This window comes from Anabrus simplex, chromosome 2 (assembly GCF_040414725.1).
Source record: "Anabrus simplex isolate iqAnaSimp1 chromosome 2, ASM4041472v1, whole genome shotgun sequence".
In the NCBI taxonomy this organism is placed as follows: domain Eukaryota; kingdom Metazoa; phylum Arthropoda; class Insecta; order Orthoptera; family Tettigoniidae; genus Anabrus; species Anabrus simplex.
Genome location: NC_090266.1, coordinates 533,436,067 through 533,461,918, shown reverse-complemented (window position 1 = coordinate 533,461,918; position 25,852 = coordinate 533,436,067). Strand labels below are relative to the sequence as shown.

At 39.8% G+C, this 25,852-nt stretch overlaps 1 protein-coding gene across 1 annotated transcript in view; it reads right to left on the bottom strand.

Moving 5' to 3' along the window:
• LOC136862916 (cell adhesion molecule Dscam2) overlaps nucleotides 1–25,852 on the bottom strand; it is a 476,298-nt gene that overhangs the window by 77,582 nt on the left and 372,864 nt on the right. Inside the window, exon 20 of the mRNA XM_067139195.2 lies at nucleotides 13,682–14,122. Coding sequence (XP_066995296.2) covers nucleotides 13,682–14,122 — 441 coding nt within the window. The remainder of the gene's footprint in view (nucleotides 1–13,681; nucleotides 14,123–25,852) is intronic.

The following is a 25,852-nucleotide window of genomic DNA, read 5'->3' as shown; positions in this document are numbered from 1 at the left end:
TTCATCAAGAGTCAATGATGTCTAACTTTTACAAAATTATCCCTTAATCTTCCATAACTCATCATAATTCCTTCAAATAGCTTGAATATAAATTAATCTGACTGTGGTCATGTCTACATTCGTTAGACTCTAATTATTTACAGTCGTTATTTTATAAAGTCCTCCTACTATGATTTTGATTTCAATTAAAATGTTAACTACACTTAATCCCATAATCCCCAGTACCACTAACACCATTATCTTGGTACTCTGTCATATGCCTTCCCTCGATCTACAAAACATAACTGTCTATTCCTCTTTTAGCATTTTTCAATTACCTGGTGCATACTGAAAATCTTTCCCAAAAGACAAAGAATACATATTTAATTATTTATATTTTGGAGTACTTTTACCAAGATTTAAGTCAATAGAAACATTCAGAATGTTTTTCCATATCAATTTTGAACCCCTTTATTGCATTTTTAGGGGTTAAATTTGGAGAAATCCCTTCTTAGTGAGAGTCTACATTATGAAATAAAACCAAGACAGATTTTCACATTTACAGCTTCAGTGATTTTGGCTCACTGATGATGATCCAATCAGTCAGTCAGTCAGGACATGTTATTTTATTTATTGTATATGATTATTTGCCAGAATCTTCACGAACATCCAAGTATGACTTCTTGACAGTAACTTTGTTCTGCATTGCAGTACACAACCATAGTCTCTTTCATAAATTATCCAACATAAGTCGGTTATGTGCCAGAAGATGTTTGTACTTAGAGAAACTTCTCTCTACATCCACAGATGTCAGAGGTGCAAATTTGAGGCTCAGAAGGTCACTTGGAGAGAAGTCTTCTTCAAGCACTCTGGTATCAAACTCCTCAGCTTGTAAAATCTTGGAAATCTTGCACCTAGTATGGAATCCTCTTTTTTATCCAGGACTGATTTCAATTTTTTACTCACAGCTTTGCCAATTTGTCCTTGACAATCTTACAGATCTTCCCCCACTTTATGGACTTTTTCAGTGACTGATGTGATAGATTTTCCTTGCTTTTCCAAATAATTGATCGTATGAGGAAGTGTAGAAAAACTGCATTTGAGATATGCCCAAGATTCTGTTAAATCATGTTTTGCCAGCAGATTTTGGCAGATTCTGATTGCAGCTGCATCTTCCCCTTCAAAATGATCAACTACAGACTTAATTATAGTAAATTGAAGTTGTTGAAATAGTATACAGCTTCATTTATCCATGTTCCCCATCAAGTTATTACAGGTTATGGTGGCAAGTGGAAGTCAGGAGCTTTGTAAAAATGCTGAACACTTGATGTAGCTGTAAGGAAAACTTTCTTTGTGTTTGACACAAGTTTCTCCACCTATTTCAGAAACACAAGAACCATGGGTATAAATCCTTTCCTCACCCTTTCTTAGTCACCAACAACTGCTGGTCAGTTTGCTTGGCTGTGAAGTATATTTAGCAACTTTAACCATATGTAAGAAGAATTTATAAAATTAATGTTTTAGATTACAGTAGATAGCCACTTGTGAATTTTTAAAGTCTGACAATAAAGAATACTTGCATAAATAAAAAACTTTTTAAAATGACTTAAAAATTCTGCAAAATACTATACTGTATATTGTCCTAAGAGCTCCTCAAAAGTTGAAGTAATGACTGATCAGTCTACTTTGGCAAAAATTGCAAAATAAAAATAAAAACGCTTTGCAACAGAATGGAGAGGGAAAAACCTAGATGGTTTGGACATGTTATGAGGATGGAAGAAGGGAGGATGCCAAAGGATATGATGCAAGTTGCTTTACATCACACTGAAACAGATAGGTCTTATGGTGATGATGGGACAGGGGAGGGCTGGGAGTGGGAAGGAAGCAGCCATGGCCTTTGTTATATCGTAGAATGGTTAAAATTGTGGAGAGCTTCATGTATTTGGGAAGCAAACAGATGGAGGATGCAGGGCTGGGATGTAGATCAGTAAAAGGATTTGACAGGGAAATACATTCTACTATAGTGTCACAAACCTGATGTGGAGGAAGGAAGTACCAATGAAAAGTAAAGAGGTGATGTATAAGATGTAGTACTGCCCAGTATTCATATACGCAACAGAGACTTGGATACTGACAAAAAGACAGAAGAATAAAATCCATGCCAGTGAAATCAAATTCTTAAGTAGTATAATAGTAAAGACAAGAAAGGACAGAGTAAGAAACAAGGATATCAGGAAAGAAATCAGAGCAAAAAGCTTTGCAACAGAATAGAGAGGGGAAAACCTAGATGGTTTGGACATGTTAAGAGGATGGAAGAAGGGAGGATGCCAAAGGATATGATGCTAGTTGCTTTACGTTGCACTGACACAGATAGGTCTTATGGTGACGATGGGACAGGGGAGGGCTGGGAGTGGGAAGGAAGCAGCCATGGCCTTAATTAAGGTACAGCCCCAGCATTTGCCTGGTGTGAAAATGGGAAAACAGGGAAAACTATCTTTAGGGATGCCGACAGTGGGGTTCAAACCTACTATCTCCCGAATACTGGATACTGGCCGCACTTAAGCGACTGCAGTTATCGAGCTCGGTAAGGAGATGATGGAGATCCAGATAGGAGAGAAGGTGATGTAAGTGGAATGGACTAGTACAACTTGCAAACAATTCTCTAAACCCATGGGTAAATAGTGGAAATAACATTATTATTATTATTATTATTATTATTATTATTATTATTATTATTATTATTATTATTATTATTATTATTATTATTATTATTATTATTATTATTATTTACATAGTTATGTACAGACTTTATTTTGTATAAATCATGGTCGTATCATTTATTATTTGTGTGTTGTATGATCTGTCTTGTGTAACAAAACATGTGAGGTTATGTCACAATACATCTGTTGTATGTATATTAATATGAGTTTATTTAATGTAAGAACATGTAATGAATAGTACGGTATATAATTTATTATTACCTGTAAATATGTTGTATAAATCCAATGTAATGTTGTGCAACACAGCATAATAGTATAGGACAACACACCTTGGTCACAGGAGTTTTATAGAACATTCTATTCATTTGTAAATAGGTTATTGGAGACTCGAGAAGATTCGAGAAAAACATGTTGGGTCATACTTTTCTAGAAGCCTGGCCAGGCAGGGTATATAAAGAGAGTGAGACTTGTTAGTGAAAGTCGTTAGTCAAGTGTGTGCAACTCATGCTGTGGTTTTGTTGTGTTGGTAATTAGTTGACATGCTAATGTGGCAGTCTTCTTCTTCTTTGAGTAATTTCAAGGTGGTAGTTTATTAGTGTATGTGTATAATGTGTATATAATTTGTAAATAAAATAGTGTACACAATTGATAGCATCCCATGTGTGGATCTTTGTAGTTATGATAACTAGAGACCATATGTGACAGGACGTGAGAATAATTTTTGGTAGTGAATAAGAGTGTAAGTGGAAATGAGAATAAAAAAATATAAGTGATACTGAAAAATATATCTGTAAAACAATACAAGTCAAAATTGCAAAATAAAATCTTCTGATGAACTGCGGTAAGCGAACATTGAATTGAGATGGACGAACAATCGGGCTCATCATCGGAAGATGAGGTAAATATTACCACAGCCTGTTCCAATCTAATGAGCATGATACAGACACTCAATTCCACCTGAAAAGATCAAATTTCAAAAGTAAATGACAAAATCTCAGACATAAATTCACAAGTTAATTCCACCTTAACAGAACAGATTTCCAAACAAATTGTGAAGGTTTATGACAAGATTTCTGAAGCTTATACAGTCTTAACCAGACAAATATTTCAAGTGTAAATGCAGGTTTACAAAGTAGAACAGTGCCTAGAATCGAAAATTTCAACCGTAGATGATAAAATTTCATCCCAAATTAGTGATTTTATCAATCAATTAATAGAGCAGATATCGGACATCAGGTCAAAAACTGGGATAGGTTGAGCAGATCGATAGTAGGGTAAGTCATCTGGAAGGGAACATCTCAAACCTCAAGGTTGAGGTGGAAATCCATGTTTCCAGCATCAAACAACAGGTTGTGGGATGATTCTCTGCCATTGAGGGAAATTTTGGTAGCCATATTTCTGCCATTGAAGGAAGGTTAGAAAACCAGATTTCGACCATCAAAGGAGATGTGCAGAATATGAGAGAGAACATCCTTCTTGCGGTAGAAGATAGAACAACTCGAACAGGAGCTATCACCACACCTTCAAACCCCTAAAACCCAAACCAGCAATACAGGACACCTAGACCCGAAGGTGATTATAGAGAGCCTTCCAGAATTCCATGAGCGACTGGAAGAGAACCCGACTACCTTTATCGAGGGATTGGTTAGTCTACTTGGAAGGACTAATACACCAGAGGACACCTTCGTTCAACAAGTCACACTGCTGTTAAAGGGGCAAGCTGCCACTTGGTGGAATGAACTGAAGGGCTTAAAGTTAAACTGGACTGATTTCAAGAGAGAATTCCTTGCTAGGTTTAATTCTGAAGGGGTGAAGTGCTCTGTGGAAAGGAAGCTACTGACTGATGCACAACCCACCGACATGAGAGCTAACGCATTTGTCTCGCAGAAGTACCTGCTCGTCATGCGACTGCATCCTCAAGGAAGCGAGAACGAGATCTTAGCAGAGATCGTAGAGCTACTCCACAATAAGATTAGACCCCTAGTGAAGGTATCGCAACCGAGATCCTTCAATGATTTGCATAGAATCATTGCCCATTTGGAAGAAGAAAACAGGAGTAAAGGCACGGAAGAGACCAGCTCGGTATGGAACCTGTCTGGAAGAACGAGACGCCTGAAGAACAAGTGCCCAATTTTGGTGTCAGAAAACTAGGTCCGGCCCATTCTGGATTGAGGGGGTTGAGGCCAGGAACAAGAATGCGCCTCAAGACCTGACAGACAAGCAACCCTGGTCAAGTAGGAAAGGCATAGGTCAGATTGTGAGCAGAACAGGCCAACCTCACCCAGCTATCATCTTGAGGATAGGCAACGGGAATTTTTTGGCCATACTCAACAGTCAAGCAAGCCACTCATTTGTAAATGAGACTGTTGCCATATTACTACTGCCTATGAAGTCTGACCATCTTGGAAGGTGATGTATCCACAAAATGCTGTCAATTGTGTACACTGTTTTATTTACAACTTATTTCCACATATTCTGTACACACACTAATATGAACTGCCATTTTGAACAAAAATCTGACTGCTACAGTAGCATGTTACAACCAACTACCAACATAACCAATTTATATACTTGACTTCAAACACTCGGATAACACGACTTCCACTCAAGTCTCATTAAAGCAACTCAACTCTACTCTCAAGACTTCCTCTTTATATATGTTGCCTGGCCTGGCTTCTATAAGAATATGACATAACATGTTTTCTCGTAAATTCGAGAGTCTCCAATAGCCTATTTACAAAAGGAAGTTTCTACACAATTTTAGTCACACTTTGCATTGTTCTGGAGTTATTACAGTGTGTTGCACAATATTGCAGTGGATTATAAATCATATATAAAGGAAATTATAAATTATATACTATTACATGTTCATACATTAAATAAACTCATATTAATATATATACAGCAGATGTTTCATGACATAACCTCACAACTACTACGATCATGGTTATACCAAATAAAGTTCGTATGCAACTACGTAAATAATAATAATACTAATAGACGTAAACAACTTTTCAATAATAATAATAATAATAATAATAATAATAATAATAATAATAATAATAATAATAATAATAGTAATAATTTGAGCTTGATTTTTGCATTATTTACCCATGGGTTACAGAATATGGTTTCCAAGTTATATTAGTCGATTACACTTGTGTCAATGGTAGTGGGAGCAGCAGACAGGGTAACCTATTCCATCCAAGGACAGACTAACCTAACCGCTAAATGCATGGACCTGCCTATATTAATTAACATTGCAGTGATTCAGAACCTAATACCTGACATTGTATTAGGTCATGACTTTTTGGTAGAATACGAGATGATCCTAGACTATGCAGCTCATGAAGTCTTGTTGGGAAAAGACAAATGTCTGAGGGTTGCCTTGCACGATGGAAATCTCCAGACTCACAATCATGTGGAAGTCGACGTAGACCTGGGATATATCCAGTTAACGCATCTTCAACCAAGTGAAGAAGAGGAGCTGAGACATTCCTTAAAGGACTTTCCAGAAGTCATCACCAGTAAAATAGGAAGGTCGACCACTGTAACACGCACGATTAAATGCAGCACTTCCTCACCCATCAAGCAACGCCCATATCCAATCAACCTGGATAAGCACAACTTTGTAATTCAGAAGATTCAAGAGATGGAAGGGCAAGGTCTCATTGAACCCTATATATCCTGTTGGGCTTCCCCTATCATCCTACCGAAGAAGAAGAATGGGGAGAATCGACTGTGTGTAGACATGCGTAAGTTGAACGAGAAGACCGTTAGTGACACCTACCCCATGCCTGACCTGAAAGACTCACTGAAACAAGTAAGTGGGTCCAGGATTTTCAGCACACTGGATCTCAAATTCGGATACTGGCTAGTGGAGGTCGAGGAAAGTTCTAGGTCACTGACTGCCTTCATGACACCGAGAGGATTGTACCAGTTTAGAGTAATGCATTTTGGATTTAAAAAATGCTCCTGTAACCTTCATGTGACTGATGGATAAGGTATTGTCAGGATATGTTGGAGATTTCAGCCAAGTGTAACTCGACGGCATCTTAATCCACAGCAAGAATTTTCAAGAACAGCTTGTACATTTGAAGAAAGTCTGGAATGACTGATTATTCATGGACTTACTTGCCAACTGGAGAAGTGTCACTTCATCCACACCCGCATAGATATCCTGGCCATGTCCTAACATCTGAAGGTTTAGAAAGGCAACCAGAGAAGAATCGAGCTATCGAGGAAGCTGAACGCCTGCAGATCAAGTGACAAGTACATCAGATCCTTGACTTGTGTGTATGGTATAGCAGTTTCATACCACAATGTGAAAAGAAGGCAATACCATTCACCGATCTACTCTGATCTCATAGCAAACACTCTTTATCAAGTAGGTTTGTCTTCCAGACAGGATGCCTCTTCATCTATGCGTTTGAGATGACTGTACAGTCCAATGTGGGAGTTACACAATTTGCCACAGTGATGACGGGTAGTCCCAGGTGGAGCAGTCATGTTGTTTCTATTTCTCCTCAGTACTTCTCTTTCTTTCCTATGTTGCCTCTTGTCATTCGCTGTACGTCAGCAGTTTTCTTCAAAAGATAGTGTGCCGTGATGGACTAGTGATCTACAGGATGAACGGTCAAGGGCTAAATTTTCCCAGTTATCATCAGTGATATATCTCTTCAAGTTAGCCTTGATTACATCTTTAAATCGCTTCCTCTGACTGCCTACACAGTATTTACCTACTAAAAAAAAAATAAAAAAAAAAATCGTATGGCCTCAGCTACTGTTTGCAGACATTTCGATTTGACGCCATCTGGCTGTCTGCTCGTCAATTTCGACGTTCCGGTTTACTCTGTCTGCCATCTAGCAGACCTAGAGTAAACCGGATCTCTCTTGGGCGTCTATGGTTGAGATTTAATTAATTTTGTGAGGTAAATACCAAATGTATCACCAGAGATCTTTTACATGCCGACATCGTACGACATGGAGTGTCGAATGGACTTTTTTCCGCCCTTCGAAAATCCTACTACCTCTGCCGGGTTTGAACCCGCTATCTTGGGATCCGGAGGCCGACACTTTACCACGGACCCACAGAGGCAGCCTACTGATAGCTTGTTTGGGAATGAGATTATTGGGCATGCGAACTACATGCACTGTCCATCGTAACTGGCATCTTAAAACCATCAATTCTATACTGGTGGTATGTGCCTCTTCAAGAACGCTGATATTTGTGTGCCTGTCTTGTGAAGTTATTTGCAGTATTCTCCTCAAGCAACGCTGATGATATTGTTCCAGCTTCTTAAGGTGTTGACTGTAGCATGTCCAGGATTCAGATCTGTAGAGTAAGGTTGGAACTACAACAGAATTGTAGACAAGAATCTTTGTTGCGATATTAACATTATGATTGTCAGAAACTGGAGATCTTAACTTAGCAATGGATGCTCCTGCACGATTAATTCGGTGTTGGATTTCTGAATCTATATTTGCAATTGATGAGAGAATGCTGTCAAGGTATGGGAAGGTGTTTACAAGTTGAAGGCTCACTCCATTAATTGTGACATTGATATCTCTTTGACCTTCTCCAGGGGCTGGTTGGAATAGGATCTGTGATTTGCTGATATTTAGTTTGAGTCTGATCTTGTTGTTCACAGTGGAAAAAGCATTCAGGATTATCACAAGCTCTTCTTGTGTCTGAACTACAACAGCATTATCATCAGCGCACTGTAACTCAACTAATGCTGCATTGAATGTCCGAGTTCCTGCCTTTAAATGGCTCAGATAAAAAAGTTTACCATCCATCCTGTAAGTTATATGTATTCCTGGAGGGAGATCATCTCTGACGAGTTCCACAACATTGGCAATATAAAAGGAAAACAAAGTGGGGGCTATCACACAGCCTTGCTTAACACCGGTATTGATATGGAATGACTCTCCAATAGAGCTGTTGCCAATGACAGCTGCCTTTACATCAGTGTAGAGCAAATTCAAGATGGCAATAAATTTCTGCAGAAAACCACATAGAGCTTCAATTTTCCACAGAGCTTCTTGGTTCACAGAGTCAAATGCCTTAGTAAGATCAATAAAGAGGTCTATTTTGTTCTCTACATTTTTCCTGAAGTTGACAAGCTGTGAATATCATATCTGTCATTCCTCTAAAAGGCCTGAAGCCACAGTGACACTCTGGAAGTATTTTCTCCACCAAGGGTACAATACGATTTGCCGAGATTCAAGCAATAAGCTTTCCCAGGCACGACAGTAAGGAAATTGCCCGATAGTTATTGCAGTTTGTTTGATTCCCTTTCTTAAATATAGGAACTACCAGACTGTCTCTGAAATCAGGAGGCATGTCTTCAGTGCTCCGAATTTTGACAATCAGTTCATGTACGTGTCTTATGAGTTCCTCACCTCCTTCTTTGAGAGCTTCCACCAGTATACCATCAGGACCAGAGGCTTTGTGACATTTTGCTTGATTGACAGCATGCTTAACTTCATCTAGTGTTGGCGGGGAGCCAAGTTCTTCATTGATGGGAGCTTGTTTTAATATATCATACACCTGTTCATCAATAATCAATTCCTGGTTCAAGAGGTCCTCAAAATGCTCTTTCTGCCTATTCTTCATGGAGTATTGATCTTTTAAAAGTGTACTCTTATCACTGGACCAAAGGGGATTCCTCCCAAAGGTGGTGGGACCATACACTGCTTTTGTCACTTGGAAGAACTGTCGTGAATCTTTATCCACCAGATATTGCAACTCTTTTGCCTTTGCTGTCCACCATGCATTCTTGAGCTCATGGGTTTATCTTTGGACATTTGCTTTGGCAATACTTACGGCTTGTTTCTTAGAGTGGGAGTTCATGTCCCTTCACCATGCTTGCAAGGCTTTTCTCTTCTCTGAGATCAATGCTTCAATTTCTTCATCATTTTCATCGAACCAGTCCTCATGTTTTCTGATCTTATATCCTACTGTTTCTTTGCAAGCATCTTGAATAGTGGTCTTCAGACTCTCCCAATGTTGCGTTACATCATGTTGATATTCCTTCGGCAAAGTCCGATGAAGGAGCTCTCTCTGTTTTGAAGTAATTTCCGTATTGCCAAACTTCTCGGTGTCAAAAATATGCCTGCAGCCCTTCTGTTGTTTCCTCCTCTGGGTGGACAGTGACAAAAGCATCACTGATCTAATAAGTCGGTGATCTGTCCAACAGTTATCAGGTCCCGTCATTGCTTTGGTGATGAGAACATCATGTAGATCTTGCTTGCAGACGATTACATAGACAATGAGGTGCCATTGTTTCGATCTAGGATGCTGCCATGATGTTTTGAAGTGATCCCTTTGGCGACAGATGGTGTTGGTGATTATCAATCCATGTCCAACACATTTTGAGAGGAGTCTAATACCATTGGAGTTTTCACTGCCAACTCCCTCCTTGCCAGTGAAACCATTCCATACTTTGTGGTCCTTTCCCACTCTGGCATTAAAATCACCAAGCAAGATGATTTTGTCTAGGTGATTGATGTTTGATAGGATGTCATCCAGATCTGAAAAGAATGCTTCTTTTATGTCATCATCAGAGTCTCATATAGGGGCATATGAGCAAATTATTGTGGCATGCTGGTCGCCATTTAATCAAAGTCTTAATGTTATGATGTGTTTATTATGTCCAGTTGGAAGCTCCAGCAGGTCTCTGAGAAGCTTATTCTTGATGGTAAAGCCTACTCCATGTATTCAGTGTTCATTGGTAGGTTTATCCTTCCAGAAGAAAGTGTATCCAGCACCGTTTTCATTCAACTGACCTTCTTCACCAAGACAGGTCTCCTGGAGTGCTGCTATGTCTATATTATATCTTCGTAAATCTCTACCCACATGGGCTGTTCTCCTTTTGGGTCTCTCATTTGAAGGGTCACAATTAAGTGTTCATATGTTCCATGAGGTAAAATATAATTTCTTACTTGTTCTACCGCATTGAGGTGATACCATTGGATGCGGCTATTTAATCGGTAATAGAAATGGCTGACTATGTTTAGGGCAGCTTTTCTAGCCCCTTCCCCATGTGAGGTGAGCAGAGTGGACCTTAAATAGGACTGCTCAGTCATAGATGCGGCAACCAAATTGCTCTACAGCCACAATCCTAAGCAAGACGACCGATCACACATCTACCGCCTACGTGCCAACTTATCACTAGAGGCTTCCAGACATCAAAATCCTCAGGACTTTTGGAAGAGTCAGTTTGTTGTTGGAAGACTGCTGTGCATGAGGTTCTTTTAGAGTGAGAGTATTACTGCACTTCAACAAATGCACTGTACTTGAAGACTAAGGAACTGTTTTCAATTGCAAACTGATGCAAGATGATTGAAGTGTTCCTAGTCACTGCAGCCTTCGTCCGCCATTCCAGCTAAAGAGGGACTTACTGTCCTTACACCTGGTCCGTCATTGAGGACTTTCTGTGCCGTTGACCAAATATGGTTAATCCACATTTAAGGGAAGTTTTGCGCCCCAGGGCAAGAGAGTGCCTGAACTATGATGAATTTATCTGTCTTTTCCTACACAAAGGTTTCATCAAATCTACTAAGAGAGAGCTCATCCACCTGTAACCATAGGTTCTCCCCTAGTTTGCCAGGTTTGGTACTGGCCATCTGACCCTCGGGCAGACAGTCGGAGGTAGTACCGTCTTGTCACATATGGTAGCAGGGTGTTCCTGACCTACTCTATAACAACCGCCCATTCCAATGGACCAGCAAAGAAGAGGCAGCATTCCAAGGCATTAAGGCTGCAATATGCAACACTCCCGGTCTAGCCCATTCTGATGCTCAATGGAAAATGTGCCTGCAGTCGGGCACCAGCAACTCCAGCTTAGGAGCAGTGTTATTCCAGGAGAGGAGTGAGGGCGGAAGAGGCATCATCAAGTATGCCAGCAGAAAGCTATCTCCCACCAAACAATGGTACTGCACTGCCAAGAAGGAAGCCTTAGCCATGGTGTGGGCCATGGGCAAATTCAGAGGCTACTTGGAGGGAAGGAAGTTCCAGCTGGACACTGATAACGCAGCTCTCATGTGGTTGAACTCGGTCTCTGGCTCAAAATCTAAACTGCTGCGATGGGCTCTGTTAATTGCAGAATTTTTTATGTGTCACATCCCAGGATCGACAAACATAGGAGCAGACACTTTATCTAGGCACCCGGCGATGCAACCTGAAGCTAGGAGCACCACTGTCGAGGGGAGTTTCCACGAAAACACCAGATTGGACCCAGTGAAACTGTTCTTATGACAATCAAGGAGGAACTTGATCTGGAAGTAATCAAGCAATGGCAAGAAGAAGACATGTCCTGTAGGACCAAGATGCATTGGATTAGGAGACAGAACACTGATAGTTGACTCGTCATGAGGATATTTAAGATGTGCTACAAGAACTTCTGGGTTGACAGAAGACTCTTGATGTGCAGATCTCACCTCTCTGACATGCCTGCAGTAGTGGTGATCCCTAGATAGCACACGATGGACATCGTCGAGAAGTTCCACGACAGCACTGCAGCTGGACATCTAGGAGGTGAAAAGACTTATCAGTCTATTCAACGAAGTTTCTTCTGGGTCAACATGTAGAAAGACATCCTTGACTATGTGAAAGGGAGCTACATCTGCGCCTGCACCAAGGCGAGCAACAGGAAGGCAGATTCCAGTCAGCGAGGAACACGGCCGCAATGCCCTCGGGAGGTCATTCCCTGGACTTGATGGGTCCTTACCCTAGAACACCAAGGGGTAAAACAGAACTCCTAGTAATCACCGACCTCTTCACAAGATGGATTGAAGCCTTTCCGATACCAGAAGCCACGACGGGATGCATCACCAGTCTTCTAGATGATGAGGTATTCAGCCACTATGGTTATCCACGGTGCATTCTGTCAGACAACGGGAGTCAGTTCACATCAAGGAAGTGGCAGCAAGTTATGACTGAATGGGGTGTGGAACACTGGATCACTGCTATGTACAACCCAAAGGCCAATCAAATGGAATGACAGAACCAGGAACTAAAAGGGATCCTACGGGTCCATCTAATAGATAAGGAACATCGACTGTGGGACCGTCAGGTACCGCAGTCACTCTTTGCCCTGCGATAATGCATCAACCGTGCCACTGGCTATTCCCCAGCAGAGCTGTTCCTTGGTCGACAGCTATGCAGCACTGGGGATCGGAAATTCATCCACCACCCACTTCTGTTCAAGATGATGCAACTGTCTTCCTAGCAGAGTGGCAGCATAAGCAGCAGTAGGACATCAAGGAAAAGCAAGCTTTGGTTGAGAAGATATCCTTACCCAGGCCAAGGCTCAAGATATTGAAGAGACCCAGATCTTTCTACCAGGCTAACAAGTACTGTGACGTAACCACCCAGTCAGTAGTAAGATTGGAGGGTTTTAGGCAGGTCTCGCACCTAAGTGGATTGGTCCAATTGAGGTCAATAAGTGGCTGGGCCATGGGGTCTACTTACTAAAGACCTACCCTCCTGTCTAGGTCCACACATCGGAGTTGCGGTGAGTCACCAAACCACTGAAAAGCCTAACATCTTATATGTTTTTGACAAAGCAAAGTTGACGAGTGTGATAAACTATTGAAATTGTTTCAAATTATAGAGGGGATATTAATGCAAGCATAATGGACTGGTATAACTTGGAAACAATTCTCTAAACCCATGGGTAAATAGTGGAAATATCGGGCTCGGTTAGTAAGTATTATTATTATTATTATTATTATTATTATTATTATTATTATTATTATTATTATTATTATTATTATTATTTGTGAAGTGTGGCTATGAAGTTGTTTATACCTATAATAATAATAATAATAATAATAATAATAATAATAATAATAATAATAATAATAATAATAATAGTCATCATCATTTATTCAAATTCACTCATTTTACATGATTAAACAAGCTTTTATTTAGTAGTATTTCTCACAGGATCAGTACTCTAAGCTTCTCTGCTTACCTGTTATCCATTCCTCTTGTGATTTCTCTCTATATTCAATGTTAAATGATGTAATCTGGCATCCATTGTCACCCCACTTCTTTAAGTAAAGGGTAATTGTGCTTGTATTTGATTCTATGAAATCCTTTGGGCTTGGTTTGATAGGTTTTTCACCATCAGTGTGAGCAATTACAGTGTGGCTGGGAGCACCACTTCCAACAGCATTGTAAGCTGTAAGTTGCAAATGATATTCAGTTCCACATTCCAAATCCTGAAGCCTATAGAATGTAGAATCTCGTGGAAGAGCACGCTCTTCCCACTCTCCTCCACCACTTTCTTCTTTCCGAAAATTCAGCAAGAAACCTCTAACAGCACTTCCTCCATTGTCTACAGCATTCCATTGCAACTGCAGCCATGTTGAGCTGGTAGAAGCGACACGCAGAGCAGGAGCAGAGGGTGCCACTAAAAAACAAAGGGTATGCATGAACACATTTTGTGGAAGATACAACCTCTTTTATCCATATATCATTTGTCCAAACTTTCAGTTAATCCAGATTGATTTTACAAAACATACACGATGTATTATTTGTAATAATACAGTGAAACCCTGATGATACATGCCCACTTGATATACTATCCTGACAACATGCAGAGCATGACTCATTTTCAGCAATAAAATTGTTAGAAGAAGAAAAATTAAATTTTATTTACTTGTTCTCGCTAGGATCATTAATCCATAAAGTACTTCACTTTTTTCTTACTGGCTTTGCAAAGTATTGGTCCTGTTACCTATGATTCTTCTTTCTGGATTTGCAAAGTATTGGGCCTGTTACCTATGGTTCTTTAAGCATTACAGAATAATATCATGACTGCTCTTTTGTTACTTCTTCTCTCTCACATTTATATTCATTAACTATGGAAAATAATGCTTGTCATTTTCATATTGTCCTTGGAGTATTGAAGTGTATATGTGATTAAAATGAGTGTTAAACAAAGAGCACTTTCTTTGTCAGATATATTAAGGAAGCACGATGAAAGCACTGTTTTTAATCAGCAACAACTCACTGATTCATTAGGCATCCTATCATCAGCATTAACAACAATAATAAGGGATCATGACGCATAAACTACAATTGCATCAACTACCACCGAGGAAGAGGCTGGCAACGAGGCAACACCGACCCCCGACACGGCATGATCCTGTCAAGAGGAGGAGAGCACATCCAGCGACATCGAGGAAGAGAGGAGATATTATCTACGACCAAAGCAGGATTTCTATGTCCTGTTCTATATTGGTAAAATTGTGATTGGAATCAAATATATGTTGACCCCCTGCCGAGAATATATTATATTTTAAGGCATTAACGTGTTCCAGGTACCTGATAGCAAAACTGTCAGATACCGCAGTCACTCTTTGCCCTGCGATGATGCATCAACCGTGCCACTGGCTATTCCCCAGCAGAGCTGTTCCTTGGTTGACAGCTATACAGCACTGGGGATTGGAAATTCATCCACCACCCACTTCTGTTCAAGATGATGCAGTTGTCTTCCTAGCAGAATGGCAGCATAAGCAGCAGTAGGACATCAAGGAAAAGCAAGCTTTGGTCGAGAAAATATCCTTACCCAGGCCAAGGCTCAAGATATTGAAGAGACCCAGATCTTTCTACCAGGCCAACAAGTACTGCGATGTAACCACCCAGTCAGTAATAAGATTGGAGGGTTTTAGGCAGGTCTCGCACCTGGGTTGGTCCAATTGAGGTCAATAAGCGGCTGGGCCATGGGGTCTAGTTACTAAAGACGTACCCTCCTGTCAAGGTCCACACATCGGAGTTGCGGTGAGTCACCAAACCGCTGCGCATACAGAATAAGCCTGGTACCATCACAGGTCCACCTGGAGGAGAGGCTACAGATGACACAGCACAACCTGGTCATGAGGAGGAGAATGCATCAACTGTGTCTGGTCTGTCCCACGTATGATGAATTACAATTGCTACATTTGAATCTGTAGACTCCAGAGTTTGAAAAAATGTTAGGGTTGTTCACTAAGGAGGTGTTATGTGAAACCTCTGAATTCCTGTTATTAGTTCTAAAAGGTATTTTCTCACAATATGCTTCTTAAAAATGTTAGTGATTTTGTAAACATCCTTATTAAAAGTTGAAGGTGGAAAATGTAGTGGCCTTGAGTATTTCTTTCAATAATGTGGTCTTGGGACAGTGTTTGTATTTATTAATTATCTGTTCTATGAAAAACTTATTATAGCAAATAAATTTAGCAATTGCACGAATGGTATTGAGTTTGGTATTTAGTTCTTTCTTTCAATCAGTCACTACTGATCTGCATTTAGGGCAGTTGCCCAGGTGGCAGATTTCCTATCTGTTGTTTTCCTAGCCTTTTCTTAAATGACCGCAAAGAAATTGGAAATTTATTGAACATCTCCCTTGTTAAGTTAATTCCTAACTCCCCTTCCTATAAACGAATATTTGCACCAATTTGTCCACTTGAATTCCAATTTTATCTTCATATTGTGATCTTTCATAATTTTAAAGACACCAGACAAACTTATTCGTCTACTGATGTCCTCCCACGCCATCTCTCCACTGACAGCTCGGAACATACCACTTAATCGAGCAGCTCGTCTCCTTTCTCCCAAGTCTTCCCAGCCCAAACTTTGCAACATTTTTGTAACGCTACTCTTTTGTCGGAAATCACCCAGAACAAATCAAGCTGCTTTTCTTTGGATTTTTTCCAGTTCTTGAATCAAGTAATCCTGGTGAGGGTCCCATACACTGGAACCATACTCTAGTTGGGGTCTTACCAGAGGCTTATATGCCCTCTCCTTTATATCCTTACTACAACTCCCAAATACCCTCATAACAATGTGCAGAGATCTGCACCCTTTATTAACAATCATATTTATGTGATTACCCCAATGAAGGTCTTTTCTTATATTAACACCTAGATACTTACAATTATCCCCAAAAGGAACTTTCACCCCATCAACGCAGTAATTAAAACTGAGAGGACTTTTCCTATTTGTGAAACTCACAACCGGACTTTTAACCCCGTTTATCATCATACCATTGTCCACCGTCCATCTCACAACACTATCGAGGTCACCCTGCAGCTGCTCAAAATCTTGTAACTTGTTTATTATTCTGTACAGAATAACATCATCTGCAAACAGCCTTTTCTCCGATTTCACTCTTTTACACACATCATTGATATACATAAGAAAATATAAAGGTCCAATAATACTGCCCTGGGGAATTCCCCTCTTAATTATTACAGGGTCAGATAAAGCTTTGCCTACTCTCTAATTCTCTGAGTTCTATTTTCTAGAAATATAGCTACCCATTCAGTCATGCTTTTTTCTAGTCCAGTAGCACTCATTTTTGCCAGTAGTCTTCCATGATCTACCCTATCAAATGCCTAAGATAATTCAATCACAATACAGTCCATTTGGCCTCCTGAATCCAGGATATCTGAAAAGACCTTCATTGGGGTAATCACATAAATATGATTGTTAATAAAGGATACAGATCTCTGCACATGGTTATGAGGGTATTTAGGGGTTGTAGTAAATAAGTAAAGTAGAGGGCATATAAGTCTCTGGTAAGACCCCTACTAGAGTATGGTTCCAGTGTATGGGACCCTCACCAGGATTACTTGATTCAAGAACTGGAAAAAATCCAAAGAAATGCAGCTCGATTTGTTCTGGGTGATTTCCGACAAAAGAGTAGAGTTACAAAAATGTTGCAAAGATTGGGCTGGGCAGAACTGAGAGAAAGGAGACGAGTTGCTCGATTAAATGGTATGTTCCGAGCTGTCAGAGGAGAGATGGCATGGGAGGAGATCAGTAGATGAATAAGTTTGAGTGGTGTCTTTGAAAGTAGGAAAGATCACAATATGAAGATAAAGTTGGAATTCAAGAGAACAAATTGGGGCAAATATTTGTTTATAGGAAGGGGAGTTAGGGATTGGAATAACTTACCAAGGGAGATGTTCAATAATTTTCCAATTTTGTTTGCGATCATTTAAGAAAAGGCTAGGAAAACAACAGATAGGGAATCTGCCACCTGGACGACTGCACTAAATGCAGATCAGGATGGACGGATGGACGGACGGAAGGGACGGGATGGATGGATGGATGGATGGATGGATGGATGGATGGATGGATGGATGGATGGATGGATGGATGGATGGATGGATGGATGGATGGATGGACTGACTTCAGTGGAATAACCTTTCCTAAACCCAAACTGCCTTCTGTCAATCCAGTTATTAATTTTGTGAACATGTCTAATATAATCAGAAAGAATGCTTTCACAAAGCTTACATACAATGCATGTCAAACTGACTGGCCTGTAATTTTCAGCCTTATGTTTATCACCCTTTCCTTTATACACAGGGGCTACTATAGCAACTCTCCATTCATTTGGTACAGCTCCTTCAACCAAACAATAATCCAATAAGTATTTCAGATATTGTACTATATCCCAACCATTGTCTTCAGTATATCCCCAGAAATCGTATCAATTCCAGCTGCTTTCCTAGTTTTCAAATTTTGTATCTTACTGTAAATGTCATTGTTAATATAGGTAAATTTTAATACTTCTCTAGTATTACTCACCTCCCCTATCTGGACATTATCCTTGTAACCAAGAATCTTTACATACTGCTGAAAGAATACTTCTTCCTTTTGAACATCCTCACATACACACTCCCCTTGTTCATTAATGATTCCTGGAATGTCCTTCTTTGAACCTGTTTCTGCTTTAAAGTACCTATACATACACTTCCATTTTTCAATAAAATTTGTATGACCACCAATTATGCTTGCCATCATATTATCCTTAGCTGACTTCACCGCTAGATTCAATTTCCTAGTAAGTTCCTTCAATTTCTCCGTACTTCCATAACCATTTCTAACTCTATTTCGTTCCAACCTGCACCTCCTTCTTAGTCTCTTTACTCTGTTATAATATAGTGGATCCTTACCATTCCTTACCACCTTTAAAGGTACAAACCTATTTTGACAGTCCTCGACAATTACTTTAAACCTATCCCAGAGTCTGTTTACATTTTTATTTACCATTTTTCAGCAATCATATTTACTTTTTAAAAACTCCCTCATGCCTGTTTTATCAGCCATATGGTACTGCCTAATAGTCCTAATTTTAATATCTTCCTTTCTTTCACTTTCATTTTTAACTACGACAAAAACAGCTTCGTGGTCACTAATACCATTGATGGCCTATACTGCAATCATCTGGTGGCAGAAAGTAAGCCAAGGAAAAGTCAGTAATAGATTGAATAGCCTACAGAGAATGGCATGCACAGCCATAACTGAGGCTATGAGAACTATGCCAACAGAAGCCTTGAATACTTTACTAGACCTCCCATCACTATGCAATTTCATAAAAAGACAGGCTAGAATGAATTCATATTGATTGGCACAATCAGAGTGCTGCAGCGCACAAAGACCCAATCTAGGACACTGTAAAATTAACAGAGTAATAACAGAGGAAGTTCTACACATGCCTTCTGATAATATGATACCAAAGTACAACTTTGAAAAAACTGTTTGAGACCCAGATAATAAAAAAAAAGAAGACTGGGATATCAACAAATGGAATACTGAAAAAGAAGATATAGTGTGGTGGACTGATGGCTCAAAGACTGTGGATGGAAGGGAACGAGGGATCATTGGGGGAAGACCTGAGAGATCAATCCAGATGAGCCTGGGCAAACACATTACAGTCTTTCAAGCAGAAGTGATAGCTATCACAACATGTCTTGAAGAAAACCTGAAAATGAACTATAGGAATAAGAACATTTTCATTTTTATGGACAGCTAAGCAGCCATCAAGGCACTAGAAGCAGTCCCAGTAATATCCATAATTGCCTTCTTTGCCATTCACTTCTTCTTCTGAAGCTCTCAAAGTGCAACATTGTCAAAATAATATGGGTACCAGGGCATGCAGGTATAGAAGGAAATGAAAAGGCAGATAAACTGGCCAGGAAAGGGGCAGAAACACATTTTGTAGGCTCAGAACCTGTATGTGGGATTTCCTATGGACAAGCCCGACACTACATAGGAAAATGGGTACAAAAGAAACAAATAAAAAACTGAAAAATTACTCGAGGATGCAGGCTTGAAAAGGAACTAATAAAAGGACCAAACAAGAAGCATACTAAAGAACTGTTGAAACTCAGCAGAGAAAATATAAGATGGGTAGTAGGACTGTTGACAGGACACTGCCATCTGAAAAAACACCTACACAGAATTGGAGTAATAAGAGACAATATATGTAGGAAATGCAATGAAGCAGAGGAATCAGCTGAACACATACTTTTCGAATGTGAGGTGCTGGGTAGAATCAGACTCTCCGCTCTAAGACTACCAGGTGAAGAGAGAGAAAAAAATCCAAGAAGACCCAATAAGAACAACCTGCAACTTTGTGAAGGGAGCAGGTGTATCTAGGAGCGAATGAAGGGAAAACACGGTAGCAAAAGATCTTATAGTTCAACGCTAATTAGGAACTAATATTTAGAGGCCCCATGAAGAAAAGAAGAAGAAGAAGATCAGAGCCAGGAAGAATATACTATGCATGTTAACAGGGTGAAGTTGGGGAGCACATCCAGTAACTGTACAAACAACAGCCTTGGCACTTTCTTTCTCTACAGCTGTGTATGCTTGTCCCAATTCTCCCCATTTCAAGAAAGTGGATATTGCTCTGAATGACACAAGCTGTGCAGTTTCTAGCTGCCTCAAACAACAAACGTCAAAACGCTTTACCATACTGACCACAAGTAGCAGCTGAAACTGGGAAACTCAGACAAGTGGTGGAGAAACGTCATCCTCTCTACTGTCTTTAAGTAGTACACCAGCATCTCAGATCATGGAGGAGTTTCATTATTAATACCAGGCCAGCACCAGCCATACCAAGAGTTCTTAGGAATCAATACTGGCAGGAACAGTGCACACTATCCGACTGGAATTGCCCAACAGGAGCAACTCCAACACATACTTTGAAAGCTTAGACTACCTGGAAGAACCTTAACCGGATAAGAACTGGAAAGCCTAGAGCCAAGACTATACTCAAAAGATGGGGTTATACACAGAATGGTGACTGCGGCTGTAGTGTAATTCAAGATCTCAAACTTCTATTTCACTGTCCAAACTGCCCTGTGGAGACCCACATTGAAGACTTCATTACAGTCAAATGATAAATCTATTGTGACTGCTTCATACTGCAGCGCATTCAACATTTGAGGATATTTGTATGCAATCATCATAGTTTTTTGTTAATTTCTGTGGAAAGCGAGGACTTAACCATCACCAATGTACAATGTACAATGCCGCAGTGCTCCTTTTTTTTAATTGTGAAACCAGGTGGTAAAGTTGTGCTAAAGTATTGGACACTAACTTTAAAAATTTTGCTAGTCATGTTATGGAGATGAAAGGTTCACTCGAACCACTTTTATCAGATGTGATTGTGCCACGGATCTTGCTTTTCTTAACTGACATTATTTGCCATTTGAGTGAACTGAGTGTTCCCACACAGGGAAGAAACCATTTAATACATATGAGGCGTGTTTTTTAATTAAGGTCCGTTTGAAAATAAGTACACAACAGAAGGTTATTTCAAAAAAGTAAATTTATTTTCAGAAAGTACATACTTCACTCTATTTTTCGACATAGTTGCTAAGTTTGTTCAAACACTTATTATACCTCGTAACCTATTTTAAAATACCCTCTTCATAGAAACTTGCCGCCTGCTCCGATAACCAAGGGTTTACTGCCGTTTTCAGGAAATTCGTTTGAGAGACTTTTTATTGTGAGGTGCCTGTGCTCACGAATCTTCGCTTCAACTGAAGCCACCAAATCGTCTGTAATCAAAGAAGGGCGACCAGAGCGGTCCTCATCATGGACGTTGTCACGGCCATCTTTGAATTGTCGTACCTACTTACGCACTTTACTTTCACCCATAATAGTATCACCGTACACTTCGCAAATCTGTCAATGAATTTCTGCAGCAGACAGGTTCCTTGCTGACAAAAACCGTATCACTGACTGAACCTCACACGTGGCGGGCGAGTTGATAGTCTTAAACATTTTAGAAAGCACAGAACAGGTTAGCTACAGAGCTGAAACTGAGCACGGTTGTTCCCGAGGTATGCCGGTACACGACACACGCGTTCGTTGTGATATACGCGCAAACTACTAGTGTCTACAACAAAACGGACCTTGCTTAAAAAACACGCTTCATACAATGTGGGATCGTATAAGGGCATTTAAATTAGATGTATTGTTCTTTAAAGGAGAGATTCAAAATCTTGAGTTTTGTGTGCTTGATGAATTTCATGAACATAAATATGTTAAATATAATGAGGCTTTGGATCATTTGCACCTAGAGTGTAAAAGGCAATTCAAGGAAATAGAGGAGATACAAAGCTAATTGATGGTTTTTATGACACAATTTTCCATATTCCCTGAAGATGCAGCAGCCAGCTACCACAGGGAGTTGATCAGGTTACAGTGCCACACAGTCCCTAAAGATTGATACTCTTCTACAAGAGATCATCTACAATTTTATGAACATTTTTCCTAGTAAGAGTTCCTTCGGCTACATTCATAGGCCATTATTTGTTGCAATGTTTGACTCAACGTATGTTTGTGAGCAAATATTTTCAATCATCGTCATATTCAACAATGAACCTTAAGTCTAAAAGAACATGCATGTCAGACAGAAGCAGTTTTAAAAGCTACATTACACATCCAACCAGCGCAAAATGTTTATCCCAGCATAACTATACTGGTAGCTTTCTGGAGGTGCCAAGTATCTACATCAGAGAGATGAAAAAGATTTTGTTAAATTAAAAAAGACCCAAATTTTGGTTGGATTATGTGAGATAGAAAAATAACCTTTTCAAACTAATACTTACACTTGTTTGTGTTAAGTTTAAAACATCAAATTTCTTTTCAATTTGAGAGAAAAAAATAATTTTGTTTAGGCCTATATACTGTATTTCTCCAAGTAATTTCTCCTGTTTAAAATTCTAAAATAAATTTTTAATGATTTTGTGAGATAAAAATAATTAACTTTTATACTTTAAACTAACGATATTTAGAATTGCATTAAATTAAAAAATACTGACGTTTTATTTTTGATTTACTGCTATACAATATAATTCCTCCTCTGCGAACCATGTGACCTTGCCACGGTGGGGAGGCTTGCGTGTCCCAATGATGCAGATAGCTGAGCCGCAGGTGCAACCATATCGGATGGGTATCTGTTGATAGACCAGACTAACGAATGGTTCATCGAAAGGGGGGTAGCAGCCTTTCGGTAGTTGCAATGGCCGCAGTCTAGATGATTGACTGATACGGCCTTGTAATAATACTCAACATGGCTTAGCTGTGTTGATACTGCTACACGGCTGAAAGCAACGGGAAACTACAGCCGTAACTACCTCCCAAGGATATGCAGCTCTCTCTGTATGAATGATGTACTGATGATGGCTTCCTCCCGGGTAAAATATTCCAGAGGTAAACTAGCCCCCATTCGGATCTCCGGGTGGGGACTACACGAGAGGGGGCGATCATCAGGAAGATGGATACTGACATTCTGCAAGTCGGAGCGTGGAATGTTAGAAGTTTGAATCGTTGTGGTAGGTTAGAGAATCACAAAAGGGAGATGGATAGGCTAAAGTTAGATGTAGTTGGTATAAGTGAAGTACGTTGGCGGGAAGAACAAGATTTTTGGTCAGGCGACTACCGAATTATCAACACAAAATCAAACAGGGGAAATACAGGAGTTGGTTTAATAATGAATAAGAAAATAGGGCAGCAGGTAAGCTACTACGACCAGCATAGTGAAAGAATTATTGTCGTCAAGATAGACACCAAACCAGTGCCCACCACAATACTGCAGGTCTATATGCCTACTAGTTCAGCGGATGATGAAGAAATCGAAAGAATATATGAGGAGATAGAAGATTTAATACAATATGTAAAAGGTGATGAGAATCTAATTGTGATGGGAGACTGGAATGCAGTGGTAAGCCAAGGAAGAGAAGGTAGTACAGTAGGAGAATTTGGATTGGGACAAAGGAACGAAAGAGGAAGTCGGCTGGTTGAATTCTGCACTGATCATAATTTAGTCCTTGCCAATACTTGATTCAAACACCACAAACGATGGCTATATACGTGGACGAGACCTGGAGACACTGCAAGGTATCAAACAGACTTCATTATGATAAGGCAGAGATTCAGAAACCAGGTGTTGGATTGCAAAACGTTCCCAGGAGCAGATGTGGACTCTGACCACAACTTGTTGGTCATGAAATGCCATCTGAAGTTGAAGAAATTGAAGAAAGGAAAGAATGCAAAAAGATGGGATCTAGACAAGTTGAAAGAAAAGAGTGTGAGGGATTGTTTCAAGGAACATGTTGCAAAAGGACTAAATGAAAAGGCTGAAGGAAACACTATAGAGGAAGAGTAGAGAGTCATGAAAAATGAAGTCAGTAGGGCTGCTGAAGAAATGTTAGGAAGGAAGAAAAGATCAAGTAAGAATCAGTGGATAACTCAGGAGATACTAGACCTGATTGATGAACGACGAAAATACAAGAATGCTAGAAATGAAGAGGGCAGAAAAGAATACAGGCGATTAAAGAATCAAGTGGATAGAAAGTGCAAGGTAGCTAAAGAAGAATGGCTGAAGGAGAAGTGCAAGGATGTCGAAGGCTGTATGGTCCTGGGAAAGGTAGATGCTGCATACAGGAAAATCAAGGAAACCTTTGGAGAAAGGAAATCTAGGTATATGAATATTAAGAGCTCAGATGGAAAGCCACTTCTAGAGAAAGAAGACAAAGCAGAAAGATGGCAGGAGCATATCCAACAGTTGTAGCAAGGTAAAGATGTAGATAATTTGGTTCTGGAACATGAAGAGGCTGTTGATGCTGATGAAATGGGAGACCCAATTTTGAGGTCAGAGTTTGACAGAGCTGTGAGTGACCTAAATAGGAACAAGGCACCTGGAATTGATGACATTCCCTCTGAATTACTGACTGCCTTAAGAGAAACCAGCATGGCAAGGTTATTTCATTTAGTGTGCAAGATGTATGAGACAGGAGAAGTCCCATCTGATTTTCGGCAGAATATTGTTATACCTATTCCCAAGAAAGCCGGTGCTGACAGGTGTGAAAACTACCGCATCATTAGTTTAGTATCTCATGCCTGCAAAATTTTAACACGTATTATTTACAGAAGAATGGGAAAACAAGTTGAAGCTGAGTTGGGAGAAGATCAATTTGGCTTCAGAAGAAATGTAGGAACACGTGAAGCAATCCTGACTTTACGCCTTATCTTAGAGGATCGAATCAAGAAGGACAAGCCCACGTACATGGCATTCGTAGATCTAGAAAAGGCATTCAATAATGTTGATTGGACCAAGCTATTTATGATTCTGAAGATGATAGGGATCAGATACCGAGAATGAAGAATTATCTACAATCTGTATTAAAATCAGTCTGCAGTGATAAGAATCGAGGGCTTTGAAAAAGAAGCAGCAATCCAGAAAGGAGTGAGGCAAGGCTGCAGTTTGTCCTCTCTCCTTTTCAATGTTTACATAGAACAGGTAGTAAAGGAAATCAAAGAGAAATTTGGAAATGGAATCACAGTCCAAGGAGAGGAAATCAAAACCTTGAGATTTGCTGAAGATATTGTTATTTTATCTGAGACTGCAGAAGATCTTGAGAAGGTGCTGAATGGTATGTATGAAGTCTTGGGTAAGGAGTACAAGATGAAAATAAATAAGTCCAAAACAAAAGTAATGGATTGCAGTTGAACGAAGGCAAGTGATGTAGGAAATATTAGATTAGGAGATGAAGTCTTAAGAGAAGTAGATGAATATTGTTACTTGGGTAGTAAAATAACTAACGATGGCGGAAGTAAGGAGGACATGAAATGAAGACTAGCACAAGCAAGGAAGAGCTTTCTTAAGAAAAGAAATTTGCTCACTTCAAACATTGATATCAGAATTAGATAGATGTTTTTGAAGACTTTCGTGTGGAGCGTGGCATTGTATGGAAGTGAATCATGGACGATAACTAGCTCAGAAAGAAAGAGAATAGAAGCTTTTGAAATGTGGTGTTACAGAAGAATGCTGAAGGTGAGATAGATAGAT